At 39.6% G+C, this 24,050-nt stretch overlaps 1 protein-coding gene across 1 annotated transcript in view; it reads left to right on the top strand.

Moving 5' to 3' along the window:
• LOC124615401 (protein VAC14 homolog) overlaps window positions 1-6,842 on the top strand; it is a 129,008-nt gene extending 122,166 nt beyond the window's left edge. The window contains exon 14 of the mRNA XM_047143244.1: window positions 6,191-6,842. Within this exon, the coding sequence (XP_046999200.1) occupies window positions 6,191-6,356 (166 nt within the window). The 3' untranslated portion in view covers window positions 6,357-6,842. The remainder of the gene's footprint in view (window positions 1-6,190) is intronic.
• Window positions 6,843-24,050: the final 17,208 nt, after the last annotated feature.

Here is a 24,050-nt window from a genome sequence, read left to right as displayed (position 1 = left end):
CAAGTGAATTAAAATAATTCACATAATTACGGAAGACTAAAATATGTTATTAGTTTCAGATTTCTGATTTTATTTTATTTCCGCATTTCTGGCAGCCAAGCATTAATCTCCTTGCAGAACAATGAAGTTATTTTTGTTGATCTGCTAAAGAAATTTGCCTTTTATTAGTCTTTTTCGCAGAGGCAGTAAATTTATTTGAAACGAAGTGTTTCATTCCACACCATTGGCTAGTTTCAACTGTTTGCCAAATTTCAAATGCACATTTTCATCTTCCGGCATGTATGGCATTAGCCATAATAAAGAACCAAACATGAGGTAATATTATGTATTTTAGTATTATTTACAAAATTCTGATGTTTTCAGAGTATCATGTGATGTCCTGTTTCGTTTATGATGTAATGTAAGATCTCTTCATGCTATGCAAGATCTGTAAATTCCATATACATATGAACGTGAGGTTTTCCTACTTCATCGTAGTTGTGCGTGGGCAGTAAAACCTGTTTTCTGGTGTAGTCCGATAATTGGTGAAATGAATTCTAATAGGTTGTGGGAAAATATTGCGAATGGTGGTTTGAAAAGTGTTGCTTTCAAAGTAAATTTAATTTTATGCAAGGTGAAATACGTCATGAACAAGAATGTCCTTTGAATTTCTTAAATCGCAGAGTGTTTGACTCTCATTTAAAGCTTGACTTAACACTTTGGAGACCAGACATTTACATCATTATTTAAAATTTTACTGACACATTTGCGTGATGTACCTTAAAGTGTATCACATGCAAAGAAGACAAATACTATATGTGAAAGCTTAGCTTTTCTTGTAGATATACTATTTACGTTAATTGAACCATTAATTTTTCCTATTTGTGTGTCAACGCTTTATAACAGTGCTGTTGTTACTGGCTGACTACATCACGTGCCCTGTCCTCTGAAGATCTGCTGTCATCTGCTGGCGAGATCACGTGTTATGAGCTATGACTGGCTTACAAAAGCATCACAATCTCAGTTTCACTAAAGTTCTGTGATTGGTGGAACTCGAATATATACTTTCGTAATATGAAAATAGGCAGTGTACATGTTGCTGCACTTAGAAGTTTGTCCCAAAATGCACATGTGTTTCTTTGGTGTGTGTTCATTTTCTAAAGTGCCCGGAAGTTCTACACCAGTCTGTAAAACCTAAACCATTCAAAGATTGATAAGTTTTATAGTTCTGAGGGAAAGTTTACTGTCACATAAAGAGGAAAAATATATATTTTCACCCAGGAGAAAGTGTACTTTTAACCAGGAAAAATCCGGAATTTTTTTCCCTTATCCCCGTATACACGGGGTTCTTTTTGCACCCTTCTCACATACCATAGTCTAAACATTGCTACAAAAGACTTTTTCCTTTCCATCTACAATAACTGATCCTCACATCATTTTTCCACTATCAGCTGTCTTTCTCTTCATTTACAGAACATAGATAACAATCACAACCTAACAGGCATAGCACTGACCAACATACATTCAGTATATTATTATTACACAAAAATACAACTAAAGGAATACATCTACAAATAAAATTTCATACCTTCACAAATTTTCATTTATACTTTGTTTGTATTATGAAAATTAGCAAAATAAAATTTACTAACTGTACACTGAAAACAGACAATTAACAAGACAGAGACTACTGTTGAATTGATACACTGTAATTACATAGGATGAAAATCTGTCACAATCAATTGAAGTTTTGAATTGCATTTTCAAATTTTGCATGAGAGACCGACTCCAGCCACCATCAGGCATTGAAATAATCCAGTGGCGAAAGCTGAAAATTTGTGCAAAATTTGTGCTGGATTGGGGCTCAAACCTCAACATCTTACTGAACGCAAGTGGTTGCCTTAACTGCTTCAGTCATCTGGACACGCTTCCATCTGGCCCAAATTTCCATGCTGTTGCACTCTAGTAGCATCCCGTCTGTTCACCTACTTGCTCACAGTCAGTCCTGTATTCCCAAACAGACCCTGTTGTGCATACGGTATACGGGTGAATGGACAGTGGATGCCACTAGCATGTGACAAGTCAAGAATTTGGGTCATACAAGAAGCATGTTCAGATGGGTGAGGTGGTTGAGGGAACTGCTCCTGTTAAATTGGGAGATCAAAGTTCAAGTCCTGGTCCAGCACAAATTTTCAATTTTCACCGTCAAATTATTTTGATGCCTTATTGCGGCTGGAGTTGGTCTCTCCTTTGAAATTTGATATTTACAGCCGCTGTGTCAAACAACAATGTGGCATTGTACATGTCCAACAGAACAGACACCACACATTTACTCATATATACTAGTACTATGTTTTGCATTGTAGTTCATATTCCATTCCTCAAATTTCCTTGATCAAGTTACCTAATTCTCAAAAATTAACCATTACTACTTTGCAGCTAATTTGATGAACCTTTCCTGGTCTCTTGTCAAGCAGTGTCTGCATCACTTTTTGTATTCGGCAGACTGCCTCAGGGGATGTTTCTGTTCAGATCATTCTGCACAGGACACAGTCCCACATTCCGCTTCTTTGAGCTATGACATTTTGCCTTCCCGCCTATCACTTACTTATATGTGTCCTTTGGCTCTTGTGTAAGCAGTTTTTGTCTGGAAGTGTTTAGAAAAGAGGCAGTGGCCTCACTTGAAACAGTGACCAAAATTCTCTCAATACAAACCCACCACCTTGTTCCTTAAATATCTGAAAAACGCCATCCCTACCCATAACTATGTCTTCTTCGAGGGGATTATATTAGAAACAACTACATGACATGCTCATGGGAACCATTCTATGCCTACCTGTGAAAGTGGTCATACACATACCAGCACTGATGTAACTTTTGTACAGCTTTTTATGCCAGCGTGACCACCTAATGCCTGCTGTCTGAATGAGTGGACACTGCTAAATTGTGCAAAGATCAAAGTTGACCGTCAAGTAGTGGTTCGTGCTGCTGAGTACCCAACTTCAATGGTTGCTTCACAACCCATGCAAACTGGATCCTCTTCCTGTTACAAGCTTCACTGAACTATGTATGTGGGAGAGACACCTATTGATCCTGCAATCCTCCTTGCCTTAATATCTGCCAGACTCTGTCCTACAGCCACCTCCACCTATCACTCCATGTACTCTTCACCTACCAGAGCACTCCTCCACACCCTTGTGCAGCACAGTCAACTGCCCCTTCTTCAATCAGAGCCAGATCACTAGTGCCACATTCCTAGCCCAAGTGCTTGCTACCTCTCCACCCCAACAGTAATTGCCCTCGTCTCCATAGGCATCACTAACACTCAATTAAACAGGAGGAGGGGATGGGAAGGAGACGACTCAGTAAATAGGATGTATGTCACAAGAGAACCTAAGTTCGAGATTCCATTGAGAAAAGTTGAAAAAATTAGGACATAAAGCCACTTTTTGGAGCATTCTGGATGCCTCAGACCATGTGTTTTGATGGCACTTAAAACTCCTAAAGCATACTAATTTAACCATGGATTAAAATGTATTTTCCAACTACCAAGTATAAAAGTTTATCTAATATGAACATTTAAATTTACCATCAGTGTTTGTATTATTATTATTTATTATTATTTATTATTATTATTAAATCCTAAACCTTTTTGTAGGGAAGAAACAAAGAATAATAACAGAGAAAATAATAGGCTATGTGCTGTATTTAGATCAATATAAAAAACAGTTTATAAATTCCTATAACCTAGGTTCTCCTACATTGTAGTAGTAAAATTGAGAAATTGATATACATTTTGTAATAAACATTTACTTAACATTGTTCCTTTGCGTTGTAAAAAAGGCAATATTGATGAATTGCCTCGAACATTGTTCATAGCAGTTCCTCTTGACTCATACACTGAATGTAACTTTATTATTATACCAACACCAGACTGTAAGTGATTGCCACATGGCATCACGTTGTTAGCTTTCTGCCTCCTAGCCACCCGTCTTATGAACTTACAGCAAAACCAACAAAACCAAGCAGATTCGTGCTTATCTACCCCACTCCATCATCACTCGTAGAGATACCAACAGTTGGTTAAAACTTGGGAGACTGTCTTTTTAATGAAAATATAAGTGGATTTGATTTGCTAGGATATTAGCAAATCCACCAAACCATTAATTCTTACTGGTTAAGAGCTTTTAATATATGCAATTAGTTAAGCTTAGATACATTTATTCAGTGGTATCATTTTTTGTCAACAGGGACTAAAAAATATTTTGGTGGGTGGGGCACGTACTCCGTCACCATCCCCTCCCCTTCCCAGCGTTAACACCCATGCTCTCCTCCAACCTTGTCAATGCACAGCAATCCGTTCGGTATATGTACCCAGTAGGGAAAACAGCCCACGATATCCAGGGCTCCCAATTCAGCTTACAACATTGAAAAAAGGTGATGCTCTTCTGAGTAACAGAGTATGTGGAAATTCGGCACAACAAACTGGCAGATGCAGCAGCCAATGTGGCATCCAACATTGCTACTGCAACATACTGATCTATACTCTTATATGAAATGACTTCACTAGTGAAGCACAGGGACACACCCATGGAGACAAGGAATGATTGGAAATGTGAGGCAAGAAAGTGTAGGTGGGTCAGTCACCTAGCTGTTTTGTAGCTCCTTCCAGCCACAAAGATTGAAATGAAGTCCTGACTTTTCTCCACATTGGACATTTTATTGTAGCATTTGGATTCCTCCAGTGAATGAGCTCAGCAGTGTGCAGTTCTTATTGCATACAACTGTCTTTGTGTCTCTTTTGTAAGAATGCTTCGTTCATTTTGCAATCCATAATTTGGTTGTCCTTGCCCTCTATTTCAGATAGTAACGTACTACAGTTTGTACAGCGAAGAAGAGCCTCAACACCTGGCAGCACTGTCACCAGCTTTTAGCTTAAAAGTTCCTCAGGCTAATGGTATGAAATGAAATGTCGTGTGGCTAAGGCCTCCTGTTGGGTAGACCAGTCGCCTGGTGCAAATCTTTTTAGTTGACACCACTTTGGCGACTCGCGTGTCGATGTAGGTGAGGTGATGGTGAAGACAACACAACACCCAGTCACTGAGTGGAGATAATCCCCGACTCAGCCAGGAATCAAACCCGGGCCTCTTTGCATGGCATTCTGCCATGCTGACCACTCAGCTATCGAGGTGAACAGCACACTGCCATAGAGATGTATACAGAATCGTATTGTGTGTTTGGTTGTGGTAAATTTGCAGAGCATTGCAACAGAGCCAACTTTAACTCTTGGGGCTCTTCTTTCACCATTTCAGTCAACTGAACTGTAACATTTTGGACTTGTCTGAATTATTTTTAGATTCTTTTGTGCTCTTTTCACTATAATATTCCCACAATTTATTTCATATTGCTCTTTTTTTAATGGATTTGAACAACAATAATGGAAATGGAACACAAGAGCATTTAATTGGGTATTTTGAGAAGGTGTTCAGTGATAACTTGCTTGTTAAAACCATCAGTATTTGAAACTGTGATTGCCTTGGTTTAACTGTCACAGCCCGTGGTAAATCATTTCAGATATAAGGAAAACACTCAATCAGTCTTTCCAGAAATAGATCACGTGTTAGCAGTAGATGAGTTTTGCTTCATAAAATATGTAACTTTTTCCCACAAACATTAGGCCTTCAGTGATTACCATTGCAGAATATTGTCAAATGATATTTCATGAAACTCTTAGAAATTCTGGTTGTATATAAAGGCTGTTAGGAGCACCAAAGATAGTGTGCAGCCCCTAGCGAATGAGACAGGAAATGAAATTGGAGGTTGCAAAGCAAAAGCTGAAATATTGAACTCAGTTTTCAAATGTTACTTTACAAAGAAAAGCCCATAAGAATTTCCCAATTCAATCCTTGTAACAATTAAAAAGATGAATGAAACCTTTTAGTGTCAGTGGTGTTGAGAAACAGCTGAAATTGTTAAAATTGAACAAAGCTCCAGGGTGCCATGGGATCCCTGTCAGTTTCTATACTGAATTTGTGGCTGCGTTCGCCTCTCTTCTAACCGTAATCTATTGTAGATCCCTCAAACAAAATTTCTTCCAGAGGAATCACACCTCTCCTTTTATATATGTACACCATTAATGTAAATAAGGTACTCTAATTTTATAAACCAATAAAACATCAATTTAAGGGGAATTCCATTCTATTGTTCACAGAGCTCTTCATGCCACGAAAGAAGAGTGTAATAAACATGAAAAGTTCTTGGACTTCAAGCAACTTTTGGATCATTTTATAAAAATTCAGGATCAACATAAAAAAAGCAAACAGGCTGCGCGTAATGCTGCTTTATTAGAGAAGAAAATTGCAGGGCTGGATACGTAGCACCGAAGTAGCTGTTATTTACCATCTGTGTGGTTAATAAAAACAGTATTGTATCAAAGAATGATTAATGAGACCCTGTGTAGTATGCAAATAAAAACTTTTTCCAGTTCATTGATACAGTGTTATCTTAAGCAGTTGTTTTATGCCATAGGTATGGTATAATTGCTCTATTACTTTGTTAAATTATTTTGGCATACTGTACAGCAATGCAAAGGTCACACACAGAAAATTTCAGCGGGTTAGCAGCTGTGAAACTTGGAAAATGAAAGCATCTTTCATTGTACATTCTGGAATTTTTTTATACTACCTTAAAGTTGCAGTTGTAATCACAACAAATTTTGTCCTCCTTCTTGCAACTGTTTGTGATAAGAAACAAATCCCTGAAGCTGCATTACTCACTGTATTTTGCTTGTGTATCATTGTCTATTTTGTATAGGAAACCTCTCATGAAATGAGTATATTGCAGCTGTTTAATAAATTGCTCTATACATGAACTATATGTGTTTCTGTTTAAAGTAACCTTGGTGTAATACAGTTCCTTTAGCCTTTATCACATGTGATCAGAAGTATTAGACTAAACCCATTTTGTTTCCCCGTGTCCTCTCATCCTGGGGTCTGAGTAACATGTTGCTCCTTTCTGATCTTCCCCAACCTTCTCTCTCTCTCTCTCTCTCTCTCTCTCTCTCTCTCTCTCTCTCTCTCTCTCTCTCCTCCCTCTCCCCCCCACCCCCCACCCTCCCTGTGGGAGGAACAAATAGTTTCAAAAGCTAGGGAATATTTAATGTGTCAGTCAGCAGTACTGGAATTTCATCTCCTGAAGGTAAGCTACGGCCCGCCAGCCATTCTGTCTCTGTAATTTTATAGTTTTCTCAACTGAATTTAGCTTTTGATATCATTAGCACTAACCTGTTAAACAGCTGAAATATAGCACTCATAAGTGCTATAAGCTTTAGATTTAATTCTCAATTATTACAGCACAGACACAAAATATTGTAGAAGCAAGAAAGAAATATATATAAAAGCATAGTAACTCTCACTGAAAATTATGAGGGTAGTTTGAAAAGTTCTCGGAATCACCACAAGAGGTCAGTGCTAGTGCAACGAGTTGTTCATGTGATATTCAATGGACTGTTGCCTGTAAACATGTGCCACATCAGTGCTCTTGTAAGAGAGTTGTGGCGGTGACGTGGCTCTGTTGTTGTTTCCGCGTAGTGGTTTGCGAAGATGGAAAAAAATTGAGATTCGAGCAGTGATTAAGTACTTCGTAAAGAAAGGTATGAAAGCAAAGGACATTCATGCCGGTTTCCAGAATACACTGGAGGATTCTGCTCCTTCATATTCAACTGTTGCCAAGTGGACAAATGAATTTAAATTTGGTTGGGAGAGCTTAGATGATGATCCATGCAGTGGTCGACTAAGGTGTGTCACTGCTCCAGAAATCATTGCAAAAGTGTACAAAATGCTCATGGAGGATCGCCAATTGAAGTGCATGAAAGTGCTCACAATTGCTAGATGTCATCTGAAAGGGTATATCACATTTTACCTGAAGAATTAGAAATGAAAAAAATTACCTGCAAGATAGGTGCCGCAACTTGACGCGCGCATGCACACGTGTGCCATCCCCATGGCAAAATTACACGAACTAAGGTACGAATTGTTGCCACACCCACCTTATTAAGCTGATATGAGTCCATCAGACTTTCATCTCTTCCCAAAACTGAAAATTTTTCTTGGTAGACCAAGATTCACTTCAAATAAAGAATTGATAGCCAGAGTTGACAACTGTTTTGCAGGCCTGGAGGAAAGTCATTTTTGAGATGGGATCAAGGCACTGGAACATCATTTGGACCAAGTGCATTAATCTACAAGGAGACTACATTGAAAAATAAAAAAGTTTCAGAGATGTAAGTACTTTTTTCAATTCTGTTCCGAGAACTTTTCAAACCACCCTCATATAATGCAACAACAAAAAATAGAATTGAGGAAGAATGAAAACTCTGTACTTGGATAAAGTTTCCTGGTCATTGAATACTGACTGTCAAAGATGAATTGAGGTGGGTTAGATAAAAGAGATGAAAGACAAAGCACACACAAAAACATTGATTACAACAACAAGAAAGGAAAAATAAAATGATTATTCTTTCACTAATAATCTCTTGCAGATAAAAATTGAAAATATTTTCATTGAAGTTGTTTGATTATTGTTACCTACTGGAGCAGTAAAGTTTGCTTCTTGAAATACCCATCAATGATTGCAACCTTCTCTTTGATATACTGTTCTTTTGTTTCCCATTAAATATGATTTTTGTTGGTTCTGAGTAACTATGATTGGGAATAGTAATTATGAAACACACTTCTACTGGGTGTCTGAGAGTTTGACTCTTTATTTGACATTAAATAGTGAAAATGTTGGAAGAGAAGTGTATTGAGGTAAGTAATTTATCGAGGTTGTGGATAAGTCATTTCTCTGCTATACACTTTCTTCCAGGATCGATTATTGTCTTCTGCAGGACAGATTCTGTCAAGTTTGGGAAATAGGATGAAGTACTTGCAGCACAGAAACTGGGCCATGCCAAGATAGCATAATCTAATGAGAGAACATCCCACTGCAGCACACAGTTTTAATCTGTCAGGAAGTTTCAAACAATTTATCATTTTGAAGACCAGTGTTAAATAGTTGCATAAAACAGAATTGACAGATGCAAAAGGACAAAATAGTCTATATGTTATAAACCTGTGTTATTGAGTGAGATGGCTTATTTGGGTTCATATCCCTGTGTGGCCATCCAGATTTATATTTTCCATGGTTTATCTAAGTCACTTAATGTGAATGCAAGAGACATTCATTAAATAAAGGAATGACACATTTTCTTCCCCATCCTTGTCTAATCTAATCTCATGCTAAGTTTCGAGTGACCTTGTTGACTGGATGTTGAATCCTAATCTCCTTGAACCATTGTTAACTGTTTGTTTCAGGAAAAAATTAATCTTATCTTTATCTTCTCATATCTCACCTATTTAGGTGTGGCTAGTTTGTACAATAGAGCACTACTTTCTAAAGGCAGGGATTCAAATTACAATTTTCGGTTGTCACAATTGTTTCAACCTATACATGTCCATCTCAGTGGTAATATTTTCAACTGTGCTAAGGGTATATAACAAAGGGTACTGTGGCTTAACCAATTTTTTTTTTTCTGCACACACACACACACACACACACACACACACACACACACTAGCAAAGGAAATCAATTCATGTTAATTTGTTACTGTGAAATTTTGTTAGAACAACTACATAAAAATGAATTGGTAGTTCCTCAGTACATTATATCCAGACTCCTTCTATTGATACCCATATTAGGAAGCAAATTAGATCACTACTCGCAAAATCAGGAATTTATGGGTGTTAGAATGGAATCCAAGATCTGTTCTATCCAACAAAATCAACATAAAAAATGAAGTTCATCAACAGAAGATTATGGTGGGCTGCATAACAGAAACCTAGTTCTCTCTCTCTTCCAATGGATATTCAGTAATAAGACCTGATACATTAGCTGGAAGAGGTGGTATGGCAATTTTGGTTCACAATAGCATCTCATACATTAACATGATCTAAAATTATACATTTATAATTTACAAAAAAATAGCTATTAAGTCTTCTCGCTTCATGTATTTACAACATAATGTTTGTTTATACTCCATCAAGAAATAAAATAGATGCTGAAACCTGGAATAAAGTCTCTTGCCAGTTAGTTATGCCAGTCATTATACATGGAAATTTCACCTCCCTGAGTTTGAGCATTGCTTATTAGGAGTGACAGAGAATAATCAGCTAATTGTAATAAATAATGGCTCACCGACTCCAACACCTTATTCATCCAAAAGACCATCAGCACTGGGAATTATATTATGTTGTTCTAGCTCTGTCAAGATTTCCAAATGGTAGCTTTAAAAGACCCACTAGAATTGGACCAACTACCAATTTTGTTGAACGTCAACAACAATAATACGAAAAAGCCAACCATGATACCCTTAGTACATTAAGAAAGCTCAGTGTAAGTATGCAAGACAGTACTATTTCAAAAGACCCTTAAACTTGGAGATTCATCAAAGAGAAAACAGCAATATTGGATGCAGCAGACCATTCAGTCTCGAAGTAAAAGTTAATGCACTTGAATAAGTAGCATCCTTCTTGATGGTAGACTTTGAACATTGTAAAGAAATTGCCAGAAAACGACTTGCATTTCATAAAGACAGGAAAAATTCTACTATAAATAATTAGCTTAAACTTCGTAAAACGCAGGCACAAACTAAAAAAAAAAAATCTCAACACAATGACAAAAAAGGCTCATGGGCAAATATTCTGGAATATGAAAAAACAAATGAACATATCTGAGGTATTCCAGCATGTTAAAATAAGAATCAGACTTTCACCTGCAGAAAGTATCTTCAAAGATCTGGATGACTTGTTTAATAGCATTCATGGAGTCCACTGACAGTGCATCTTACTTTCAATATACAAATAACTGCTACTTGGATAACTTTCTATGCCAATCATTCTATATGCATAACTGCAGAAAGTGCTAAAGAATGCTACAGATTCTTCCATGGGATAGATACCATACATCACTCTGTGTTACGTCATGTGCCTAATTTAACTCGAATATGTTTACTTGATGTTTATAAAACAGCATAGATGAAGAAAGAATTGACACCTGATTGGCCACTTCAAATTATTCTACCAATCACAAAATTCAACATTAATCCTCTTGGCTAAAAATCATTTATACCAGCCTAGTTATCATCTTGCATTGTTATAAAACACTTGAACACATGATTAAAATAATTTGGAATAGTGGCTTGAATCAAGAATTATTTCCAAAGTTGCAACTTGGATTTCACAAAGGAAAATAAATGCGTGACACACACTCCATTTTATCAACTATAATACAAACCGTGAATAACAAGAGGTCAGCACTTTCTGCAGATATTTCAGGGGCTTACAGCAATATATTATTACCAGTTCTACTACCAAAATTATTAAATATGGGCAGCATTCCTTCCATTTTTGTTTCAGAAATCAAATCATTTTCAAATTAACATGAAATATTTGTTCGACACAATAATAAACTACTTAACCCCACAATTACATGAAAAAGGCTTAACCCAAGGGGCTGTCCCAAACACTTTGCTTTACATAATCTATACCTCAGATCTCAAAAATATTTTTTACTTCAGCAGTCAAAATTCTCCTGTATCCTGATGATATATGCTGTAGACAAAAGGTTACCTGCATCACAATACTTCTTAGAACAAGCTGTCTCAACGTTAATTTGATGGCTCAGTTTTAGTGGCCTTTCAGTATTGGGAAACAAATACTCAGCTGTCCACTTTATAAAACTATATTATTCTGTTGCATGAAACAAAATTTCCAGTTAAAATATCTGTGAAATTTTTGTGCATGATCTTTAGACAAATATTTCATATGGATTAACTACATTGAATGTAAAACAATCTACGAATATTATGAAAATAGCTGGTGCTTGGTGGGAAGCTCATCCCTCCATTATTCTGATGTTATACGGAGCTATGTAGGGTGATTCAAAAAAGTTTACAAACTGACATGTGCACACAACAAGGATCAGTAACCACATAGGAACTGCGGGTTGTAAATGCCACTAGAGAGCTCTATGGGAACAAGAAGCTGTTGCTACACAAACACAGGCAGAGTGCGTGGGGACCATTCTCACTGTGGAAGTGTTGGGAGTAACATAGCTAGCTACACGTACTGCAAAATGGCTGAGATGCATTTGATTTATGACGTGGCCAACTGCAACAGATGAGAAGCTGTGCAATTGTATTGTGCAAAATATCCCGATAGAAAGGTGCCATGCCACACATTATTCTCCATCCTGCATTGCCGATTGCACAAAACCGGCTCGTTACATGTGCACAAGCCAGATGCTGGTCACCAACAAGCAACACAAACAGTTGCAGCAGAAGTAAGCATTCTCGAAAAGGTGCAATCATATGCTATCAACAAGTACACAGGTGTGTCCCGCACCACTGATATCCCCCAACCCTCTATCTGGCACACTGTACACAACAAAGGACTGCATCTGTTTCATTTCCAATGCATCCATGCACTGCAGCCAGAGGACAACAGGCACATGGGATTTGTGCAGTGGTTTCTGCAGGAACCTGCTGCAGACCGAAGCTTCACATCAAGTGTCCTCTTCACCGATGAGGCTGTGTTCTCACTCGAGAGCGTGATGAACATCCACAACCTGCATACTTAGGCGGACGTGAACCCACATGCTACACATATGCATACCTCACAATGCTAATTTACTCTTAACGTGTGGGCTGGTATCGTAGGATGGCTGCATGTATCTTATGTTCTTGTGAGAGGTTATGCCAGACATACTGAATGATGATGTCGTGCCTATTCATCACCACATTCAATTTCAGCACAGTGGAGCCACCGCACATTTCAGCAGACATGTGAGGACACATCTGCAGGCAACCTTTCCTGGCTCTGGATTAGTCACGGCGGGCCAGTCACATGGCCACCACAATCACCTGATCTGTCCCCAATCGATTTTTTTCCTGTGGGAGTCTCTGAAGGGCCTTGTTATGAAATGCCTGTTACATAGCCGGAAGACCTAGTGGGCAGGATTGTTGTGGCAGCAGGATGTCTTCAAGATACACCAGGTATCTTGGAAAGGCTGTGGTGTCCAGTGCATCGTCATTGTCGGGCAAGCCTCGATCATCTGGACAAAATGTTAAGCATCTCCTGTAGTGGACATCCATTTTTAACATTTGACTAAATAACTGCAACGCCATTTGGTAGCCCCAGATGGCCTTTGCGACCCCCAGTACCTATGTGATTACTGATATGCTTATCATATGCCCAATGTGCCATGTCAGTTTGTAAACTTTTTTTAACCACCCTGCATCAGTATTGGACTATTGAAATATCCTTTACAGCAGTTTATCAAAAAAAGTGCTGTCTAAACTTAATAGTTTTCCGATATTGTTGTCTGCAGATATACATCAGCAGAATGCGATCTACACCTACAAATGGATTGTTAGCTGAAGCAGTGGAACATCATCTCAAACAAATGAAAGATTTCAATTAGCAAAGAAGTTTCTTCTAAGGATTAGCAAAGAAGTTCCTTCTAAGGGGTATAAACAGACTACTACTCCAATTTCAATCAATGGACCATGTCACTCTCTGCATTCAAATTAATTTCCTACACAGCCTTTATTGTTATTAGCAGCAGACCTTGTTTATGAAATTAAATGTCATATCAACACAAGTGGTGTGGATATACAATCTCAGTTCTCAAGGCCTTCTTTCTATACTTGGAACAAAGATATTATGAATTGGATCTCTGATGTTTCATCAAAGGCGTTATTAATATTAAAATTCCTGGGTGGAAAAATATATAAAACGAGAGAAACGCAACCACTTACTTTTAGAGGACTGGTGCATGTCACGCAGAAACACTGGCTTTTAAGCTCTAGCTCTGTTTCTAGTAAGAGTATATTCAGACACACAACCACCCAGATTTATACTCTCACAGCTGTGGCAAGACTGATTACTGAATATTGATTATCAAAAGCCGCTGCCTGGAAAAATGGTGAGGAGGAGGTAGGGGAGGATGCACCAGGCATGGAGAGGCTATCAGGGTAGCACGAGGCAGGTCGTTTGCAAGATGACTCAGTGGCTGTATGATGAGATGAAAGGAGAGCAGAGGATTGAGGATGGGAGAGGGGAGGAGGGGAATGGAGGAAAGGAGAGGAATATGGTGATAAAGAAGGAGACAGGGAGGGGGAAAGAGAGAGAGAGAGACCACATCTACATCTACATCCATACTCCGCAAGCCACCTGGCGGTGTGTGGCGGAGGGTACCCTGAGTACCTCTATCGGTTCTCCCTTCTATTCCAGTCTCGTATTAATCGTGGAAAGAAGGATTGTCGGTATGCTTCTGTGTGGGCTCTAATCTATCTGATTTTATCCTCATGGTCTCTTTGTGAGATATACATAGGAGGGAGCAATATACTGCTTGACTCTCCGGTGAAGGTATGTTCTCGAAACATTAACAAAAGCCCGTACCGAGCTACTGAGTGTCTCTCCTGCAGAGTCTTCCACTGGAGTTTATCTGTCATTTCCGTAACGCTTTTGCAATTACTAAATGATCCTGTAACGAAGCGCGCTGCTCTCCGTTGGATCTTCTCTATCTCTTCTATCAACCCTATCTGGTACGGATCCCACACTGCTGAGCAGTATTCAAGCAGTGGGCGAACAAGCATACTGTAACCTACTTCCTTTGTTTTCAGATTGCATTTCCTTAGGATTCTTCCAATGAATCTCGGTCTGGCATCTGCTTTACCGACGATCAACTTTATGTGATCATTCCATTTTAAATCACTCCTAATGCGTACTCCCAGATAATTTATGGAATTAACTGCTTCCAGTTGCTGACCTGCTATTTTGTAGCTAAATGATAAGGGATCTATCTTTCTATGTATTCGCAGCACATTACACTTGTCTACATTGAGATTCAATTGCCATTCCCTGCACCATGCGTCAATTCGCTGCAGATCCTCCTGCATTTCAGTACAATTTTCCATTGTTACAACCTCTCGATACACCACATCATCATCTACAAAAAGCCTCAGTGAACTTCTGATGTCATCCACAAGGTCATTTATGTATATTGTGAATAGCAACGGTCCTATGACACTCCCCTGCAGCACACCTGACATCACTCTTACTTCGGAAGACTTCTCTCCATTGAGAATGACATGCTGCGTTCTGTTATCTAGGAACTCCTCAGTCCAATCACACAATTGGTCTGATAGTCCATATGCTCTTACTTTGTTCATTAAACGACTGTGGGGAACTGTATCGAACGCCTTGCGGAAGTCAAGAAACACGGCATCTACCTGTGAACCCGTGTCTATGGCCCTCTGCGTCTCGTGGACGAATAGCGCGAGCTGGGTTTCACACGACCGTCTTTTTCGAAACCCATGCTGATTCCTACAGAGTAGATTTCTAGTCTCCAGAAAAGTCATTATACTCGAACAAAATACGTGTTCCAAAATTCTACAACTGATCGACGTTAGAGATATAGGTCTATAGTTCTGCACATCTGTTCGACGTCCCTTCTTGAAAATGGGAATGACCTGTGCCCTTTTCCAATCTTTTGGAGCGCTACGCTCTTCTAAGAGATCTACAGTACACCGCTGCAAGAAGGGGGCAAGTTCCTTCGCGTACTCTGTGTAAAATCGAACTGGTATCCCATCAGGTCCAGTGGCCTTTCCTCTTTTGAGCGATTTTAGTTGGGTTTCTCTATCCCTCTGTCGTCTATTTCGATATCTACCATTTTGTCATCTGTGCGACAATCTAGAGAAGGAACTACAGTGCAGTCTTCCTCTGTGAAACAGCTTTGGAAAAAGACATTTAGTATTTCGGCCTTTAGTCTGTCATCCTCTGTTTCAGTACCATTTTGGTCACAGAGTGTCTGGACATTTTGTTTTGATCCACCTACCACTTTGACACAAGACCAAAATTTCTTAGGATTTTCTGCCAAGTCAGTACATAGAACTTTACTTTCGAATTCATTGAACGCCTCTCACATAGCCCTCCTCACACTACATTTTGCTTCGCATAATTTTTGTTTGTCTGCAAGGCTTTGGCTATGTTTATGTTTGCTGTGAAGTTCCCTTTGCTTCCGCAGCAGTTTTCTAACTTGGTTGTTGTACCATGGTGGCTCTTTTCCATCTCTTATGATCTTGCTTGGCACATACTCATCTAACGCATATTGTACAATGGTTTTGAACTTTGTCCTCTGATCCTCAACACTATTTGTACTTGAGACAAAACTTTTGTGTTGAGCCGTCAGGTACTCTGTAATCTGCTTTTTGTCACTTTTGCTAAACAGAAAAATCTTCCTACCTTTTTTAATATTTCTATTTACGGCTGAAATCATCGATGCTGTAACCACTTTATGATCACTGATTCCCTGTTCTGCGTTAACTGTTTCAAATACACACATGAGGTGAGGGGGCAGGAAGAGTGATGGGGGAAAGGTACAGCACAATCTGGGTGGGAGAGGAGTGGTGGGGACAAAAGAAAGAAGGGAAAAGTGGGAAACCTGTTAGTGGAGGTTTAAGCCTGGAGGAGAGAATTATCCTAGGGGACTTTAATGGAAAAATAGGTAAAGAGGATATGTTCATCCCCACAATAGGAAAACATGGCAAGCACTCGACCACAAACAAAAATGGATTAAAAATGATCAATTTTGTACTGTCAAAGAATATAAGAATTTGCTCGATGATGTTCCCTCACAAAGAAATACACAAAGGTACATGGTGCTCTCCAGATGGCAAAACAGTAAATCATATTGACCATGTTATGACAGATCTTCATTGCACTTCATTTATAAGAGATGTCAGAACATGGAGAGGAACTAGTGGTACGAAAGATGAAAACCAAGATGATTTGGAATCAACAATCAAAAATCACACCAAAACCTAATTTATACATCGAACAACTGAAGGAACTGTCTGTTAAAGAAACCTATGCGACTGAAATAAATAACCGATTTACAGCATTGCAAGAAGCTGAGGAGGTAAATAGTGTCAAGAAGGCTTGGGAAATAATAAAGACTGTAGTAACAGATGCAGCAGAAAAAACACTGGACAGGAAAAAGAAAACGAAGGAACAGAAATGTTCAACGAAAAGTGTGAGAGAGCAGTGGAAAAGAGGAAAGAAGCCAGCATACTGTGGCTGCAAAATAAGGAGAGAGAGGACAGGAGGAAGACCTTCAAGGCGGTTAGAAGAGAAATGGCAAGAGTTCTATGACCAGAGAAAAGGAAGCATCTAACTGGAGTCCTAGAATCTATAGAAGTGGAAAGCAGGAATGGAAACTCAAAGAAGTTGTTTCAGTATACAAAGAAAAGTACGAGATGTTATCAAAGTGAAAACCTATTCATAAAAGATAAAAATCAAAATATACTAACACGGCTGGAAGATATCCTCGAAAGATGGAAAAAGTATTTCTCAGAAATGTTAAATTCCACTGATCCGCACATAACCTTCAATTATGCAATGTCTGAGAGTGACAGCATTAATAATGACGAATGTAGAATCACAGAACAGGAAGCGATCCACACCATTCAAAAGCTGAAAAACAACAAGGCAGAAGGCGAGGACCAGACATCAGCAGAGATGTTAAAAGAAGGTGGAAGCAAACTGCACAAAGAAATTTATAACCTTATCACAATGGTATGGAACACTGAAACACTGCCTGAAGATTGGAAAACTGCAATAACTTGTCCCACACACAAGAAAGGAAACAGAATGGAATGTGGAAATTACAGAGGAATCAGTTGGCTGAACATAACATACAAAATCCTGCCAATGATCATTCTGGAAAAACTTAAACCTTACGCAGAACGCATTATTCAAGATTACCAGGCTGGATTTCGAACAAACCGTTCCACAACTGATAATTTGTTTACTATACGACAGATCTTTGAGAAATATTGAGAATTCAACAAAAACATCCACTGTCTCTTCATTGACTTCCAGCAAGCCTATGACAGCATCCACAGAAGTACCCTCTACAACATGTTACGATAATTTAGTACACCCAGTAAAATCATTAGGATGATACAACTGTGCATGGATGGCTCCCACGCAGCAGTGAAGTTCAGAGGATCCATATTCCCCGCCTTTCCGATTAAAATAGGCTTACAAAAAGGAGACGCTCTTTCGTGTGTCCTCTTCAACCTTGCATTAGAGAAAGTGGTTCAGGAGAGTAATTTACATCTATACAATGGTCTCCAATTCAAATACAGTGAAGTATAACTCCTGGTTTATGCAGATGATATAATGTTGCTGAGTGAAATTGAAAAAGAACTGAAAGACATGTACAGATCTCTCACGCACAGTGCCAGCAAAATGGAGCTTTTGATTAACCAAGAGAAAACAGAATATATGGAAATAGGTCGAGCCATAAACCCAAATCCTTACTTTGAAATTGACCAACATTCTAAATTCAGGAAAGTTCTTCAGTTTAAATACCTTGGATCATGTTTCAACAGTCAAAATATCATAACGGTGGATATAAACGAAAGAATAGCCTCAGGCTCAAGATGTCTGTACCACTCAAAAGTAAAGCTTTGTCAATCACCACCAACATGAAGATATACAACACTAAAATCTGCCCCATAGTATTGTACGGTTCAAAAAGCTGGACACTTACAAAAAATGAAAGAAAAAACTGAATGTTTTTGAAAGAAAAGTAATGAGAAAAATCTGGCGACCTGTGTTGGGGAATGGCATATGGAGAATTCAAAAGAACAATGAAATTTATCAGCTAATGAAGCAACTCACTATCATCCAGAAATTAAAAAATACGAGACTGCAATGGGCTGGACATGTGGCTAGAATGGAAAACAACAGAATCACCAAAAAAGCATTTGAAGGACCTCTCCAGGCAACAATACCATTGAGCCAACCTCGTACAAGGTGGAAAGATAACACAGAGAAGGACATTGCAGCATTAGGAATTTCCGCACAGTGGAGAGAGACTGCAAGAGATAGAAGGCGGTGGAAGCAGATAGTTGATGCAGAATGTGGTCTACAGGGCCTGTCATCGCTGAGGAGAAGAAGTAGTAGTAGTTCAGAGAAACTTACATTGGAAGGGAGTATCCACATTCCCAGTGTAGTGAAGCAGCTGTTGAAGTCATTAGTGTTGTGATGCGCAGCATGTTTGACAACTGGATGGTCAAGTTTGCAGTTTGCCACAGTTTGACAGCCGTCATTCAGTTGACTGTGGACAGTTGGTTACTCGTCATGCCCCACATAGAATGCTGCATAGTAATTACAGCATAGCTGAATATAACATGGCTGCTTTCACACATGTAACAGATGCTTGAGACTGGACAGCAGTAGGAGGTGGCAGGTGGCTGTATGGGACAGGTCTTACACCTGCGTCGACCACAAAGGAATGACCTTTGTGGTGCAGAATTGGGGGCTTGATTGGAGTATCGATCAACAGGGATACTGTGCAGGTCGGGTGGACAGCGGAACACTACTTTGGGGTGATGTGAGTAGGATATCCCTCATCTCAGGGTATGATGAGAGGTATTCAAAGCCTTGGTGTTGGATGTGGATGAGCTTTTCAAGATTAGCATGATAGTAAATGATTTGCGGAGTGCTGGCTGGTGGCTGTTCAACAGGGTTACTAGTGTCAGAGCAGAAGCTGGAATGAGAGATCTGCTCATAGATGAGCAGTATAGGATATTGTCTGCCAATAAAGGCTGTGGTACGATATTGGTATATTTCGACAACTGCTTTCCACGCAGCATCCACAGGTGGTAAGCCTGTTTGGAGGCGGCTTTGTGACTGGAACAGATCACAGTTGTCAAAGTGGAGGTACTGTTGGTTGTTGGTGCACTTGATATGAAAGGACTTATTTATGGAGCCACTGAGTGGTGATCAACATCTAGGTAGGTGGATCATCCAGCTGAGAAAGACCAGGTGAAGCAGAGGAAATATGTATTACGAGTACTGGGGAAGGAGAAAGTTGTCCTTGCCATGAGTCCAGATCATGAAAATGTCATCAGTGAATCGGACCCATACAAGGGGTTTTACGTGTTGACTGGATACAAAGGATTCCTCTAGGTGGCCCATAAATTGGCATAAGATGATGCCATGGGACTACCCAAGGCAGTATTGCCATGGGACTACCCATGGCAGTATCACAGGTTTGTTTATAGATTTGACCTTAAAAAGTGAAATAATTGTGGGTCAGGATGCTGTTGGCCAGGAGGATTAGAAAAGAGGTGGTGGGTCTGGTATCAGGAGGATGTTGGGAATGGTAGTGTCCCACGGTCGCAAGGGATGTTGGTGTAGAAGGATATTGCATCCATAATTACCAACAGGGAGAGGAAATGTGAAAAAACAGCAGAAGAAGTGATCAGTGTCTTAATGTGGGGTGGGAAGTTATAAATAATGGTTTGGAGGTATTGGTCAACAAAGGTAAAGGTTCATTCAGTGGGAGCATTATATCCAGCCACAATAGGGCGACCATGGGGAGACCTGTACGGTGTGGCTGGTGGAATAGGTAAAAGGTAGGAGTGGTAGGTGTGCATGGGGTTGCTGGTGTGACAGGGAGATGGATTCATTTCTCAGGTTTTGGGATAGAATAATTTTACAGTCTAATAATAATTTGGTGGGTTTAATTATTTCAGTTACTACAGCCCTCTTCAATGATTTCTTCAGTAAAGTCAATGTCAACAGCTGGTAAGAGGCTGCACTCGTGCAAGGCTCATCCTCTTCACTGCCTTCTTCTCCTTTGCTCCCTTCCGTTCCCGCCCCCTCCCCTTCCCACTCTCTATCCCTTATACGCTATACCCTCTGAACTCCTTTCATCTTGAGCCACTAAGTTGTCTGACGAATGACCTGCCTCACATTATTTGCTACAGCCTCCTTGCCTCATGCATCCTTCCCGAGCTCCTCTACACCTCTGTCTACTCATGCAACTGCTTTCGATACTTGATATTCGGTAATCAGTCTCACTGATACTGCGAGTATATACTGGGTGCACACAAAGTCCAGGAACACTTTCAATTATTTATTGCACAAGAACCAAATATTGTACAGATATCATACATATGTCATTTTAAAGAGAAACGATGAAAGTTTTTTTTTTTCCTGCATACCGCCACAGTGTAGATTGGTAATTTGCCGATAGTCTGCGCTAGCCACAAACATGGCGAGTTCAGGTGCGGATCGGGCTTTCTGTGTGTTGTTTCATGAAATGGCATCCCCGATCACCAGATCTCACTCCGTTGACTTTTTTTCTGTAGGGACACATTAAAGATCTGGTGTATGTACCGCCTCTACCACGTGATGCAGCAGAGCTCCATGAGAGAATACGGGAAGCAATTGCCACAGTTGACGATGTCATGCTGGGACGGGTATGGCAAGAATTCGATTACCGTATTAATGTCGGCCGGGTCACTCATGGTTCGCATATCAAATGTTTGTAAATAAAACTTTCAGAGTTCAAAATACAATTGTATGACATCTGTACAATGTTTAGTTCTTGTGCAATAAATAATTGAAAGTGTTCCCGGACTTTATGTACACCCTGTAGTTGTGTGTAGAAAGTTGTTTAGACTTACTAGAGCAAGAGCTTGAAAACTAGTGTTACATGTTTTGTATTTTGTGTTTCTGTGCACCATGCACCCATCGTCTATTGGTAAATGTTTGTCTTTGCCTTATTTATGCATTCTTAATACTCACAAATGGACCAATTGGCTTTGGTTTTGTATCCCCACAACCATCACTGTTCGAACAACTTGACATCCCAGAACTTCTGTCTGAGAGCACAGCAGAAGCTATAGCCATAAAAGAAGCAGTAATATTTGGTACACAAACGGGAATTTATCCATATCTACTGAGACTAAATAGTATACCCCAATACTCAGAAATATTCCACGTAAACCTTCATTCACAAGAAATAGTTCTCTAAATTAGTTACAAGTAATTCACGTGTCCCCCCCCCCCCCCCCCCCCATGAACCATGGACCTTGCCATTGGTGGGGCTGCTTCCGTGCCTCAACAATACAGATGGCCGTACCGTAGGTGCAACCACAATGGAGGGGTATCTGTTGAGAGGCCAGACAAACATGTGGTTCCTGAAGTGGGGCAGCAGCCTTTTCAGTAGTTACAGGGGCAACAGTCTGGATGATTGACTGATCTGGCCTTGTAACATTAACCAAAACGGCCTTGCTGTGCTGGTACTGCGAATGGCTGAAAGCAAGGGGAAACTACAGCCGTAATTTTTCCCGAGGGCATGCAGCTTTACTGTGTGGTTAAATGATGATGGCGTCCTCTTGGGTAAAATATTTCAGAGGTAAAATAGTCCCCCATTCCGATCTCCGGGCGGGACTACTCAAGAGGACATCATTATCAGGAGAAAGAAAACTGACGTTCTATGGATCGGAGCGTGGACTGCAGATCCCTTAATCAGGCAGGTAGTTTGGAAAATTTAAAAAGGGAAATGGACAGGTTAAAGTTAGATATAGTGGGAATTAGTGAAATTCGGTGGCAGGAGGAACAAGACTTTTGGTCAGGTGAATACAGGGTTATAAATACAAAATCAAATAGGGGGAATGCGTGAGTAGGTTAAATATGAATAAAAAAATAGGAGTGCGGGTAAGCTACTACAAACAGCATAGTGAACGCATTATTGTGGCCAAGATAGACACAAAGCCCACGCCTACTACAGTAGTACAACTTTATATGCCAACTAGCTCTGCGGATGATGAAGAAACTGATGAAATGCATGATGAGATAAAATAAATTATTCAGGTAGTGAAGGGAGACAAACATTTAATAGTCATGGGTGACTGGAATTCAAGAGTAGGAAAAGGAAGAGAAGGAAACGTAGTAGGTGAATACGGATTGGGGGTAAGAAATGAAAGAGGAAGCCGTCTGGTAGAATTTTGCACAGAGCATAACTTAATCATAGCTAACACTTGGTTCAAGGATCATAAAAGAAGGTTTTATACATGGAAGAATCCTGGAGATACTAGAAGGTATCAGATAGATCATATAATGGTAAGACAGAGATTTAGAAACCAGGTTTTAAATTGAAAGACATTTCCAGGGGCAGATGTGGACTCTGACCACAATCTATTGGTTATGAACTGTAGATTAAAACTGAAGAAACTGCAAAAAGGTGGGAATTTAAGGAGATGGGACCTGGATAAACTGAAAGAACCAGAGGTTGTACAGAGTTTCCGGGAGAGCATAAGGGAACAATTGACTGGAATGGGGGAAAGAAATACAGTAGAAGAAGAATGGGCAGCTCTGAGGGATGAAGTAGTAAAGGCAGCAGAGGATCAAGTAGGTAAAAAGACGAGAGCTAGTAGAAATTCTTGGTAACAGAAGAAATATTGAATTTAATTGATGAAAGGAGAAAATATAAAAATGCAGTAAATGAAGCAGGCAAAAAGGAATACAAACGTCTCAAAAATGAGATCAACAGGAAGTGCAAAATGACTAAGCAGGGATGGCTAGAGCACAAATGTAAGGCTGTAGAGGCTTGTCTCACTAGGGGTAAGATAGATACTGCCTACAGGAAAATTAAAGAGACCTTCGGAGAAAAGAGAACCACTTGTATGAATATCAAGAGCTCACATGGAAACCCAGTTCTAAGCAATGAAGGGAATGCAGAAAGGTGGAAGGAGTATATAGAGGGTCTATACAAGGGTGATGTACTTGAGGCCAATATTATGGAAATGGAAGGGGACGAAGATGAAATGGGAGATATGATACTAAATGAAGAGTTTGACAGAGCAGTGAAAGACCTCAGTCGACACAAGGCCCCACGAGTAGACAACATTCCATTAGAACTACTGACGGCCTTGGGAGAGCCAGTCATGACAAAACTTTACCATCTGGTGAGCAAGATGTATGAGACAGGCGAAATACCCTCCGACTTCAAGAAGAATATAATAATTCCAATCCCAAAGAAAGCAGGTGTTGAAAGATGTGAAAATTACCGAACTATCAGTTTAATAAGTCACATCTGCAAAATACTAACACGAATTCTTTACAGACGAATAGAAAAACTGGTAGAAGCTGACCTCGGGGAAGAT

Source organism: Schistocerca americana, chromosome 5 (genome assembly GCF_021461395.2).
Source record: "Schistocerca americana isolate TAMUIC-IGC-003095 chromosome 5, iqSchAmer2.1, whole genome shotgun sequence".
NCBI lineage: Eukaryota > Metazoa > Arthropoda > Insecta > Orthoptera > Acrididae > Schistocerca > Schistocerca americana.
Note: the sequence above shows the minus strand (reverse complement) of the source record. Positions and strands in the feature narration are given on the sequence as shown.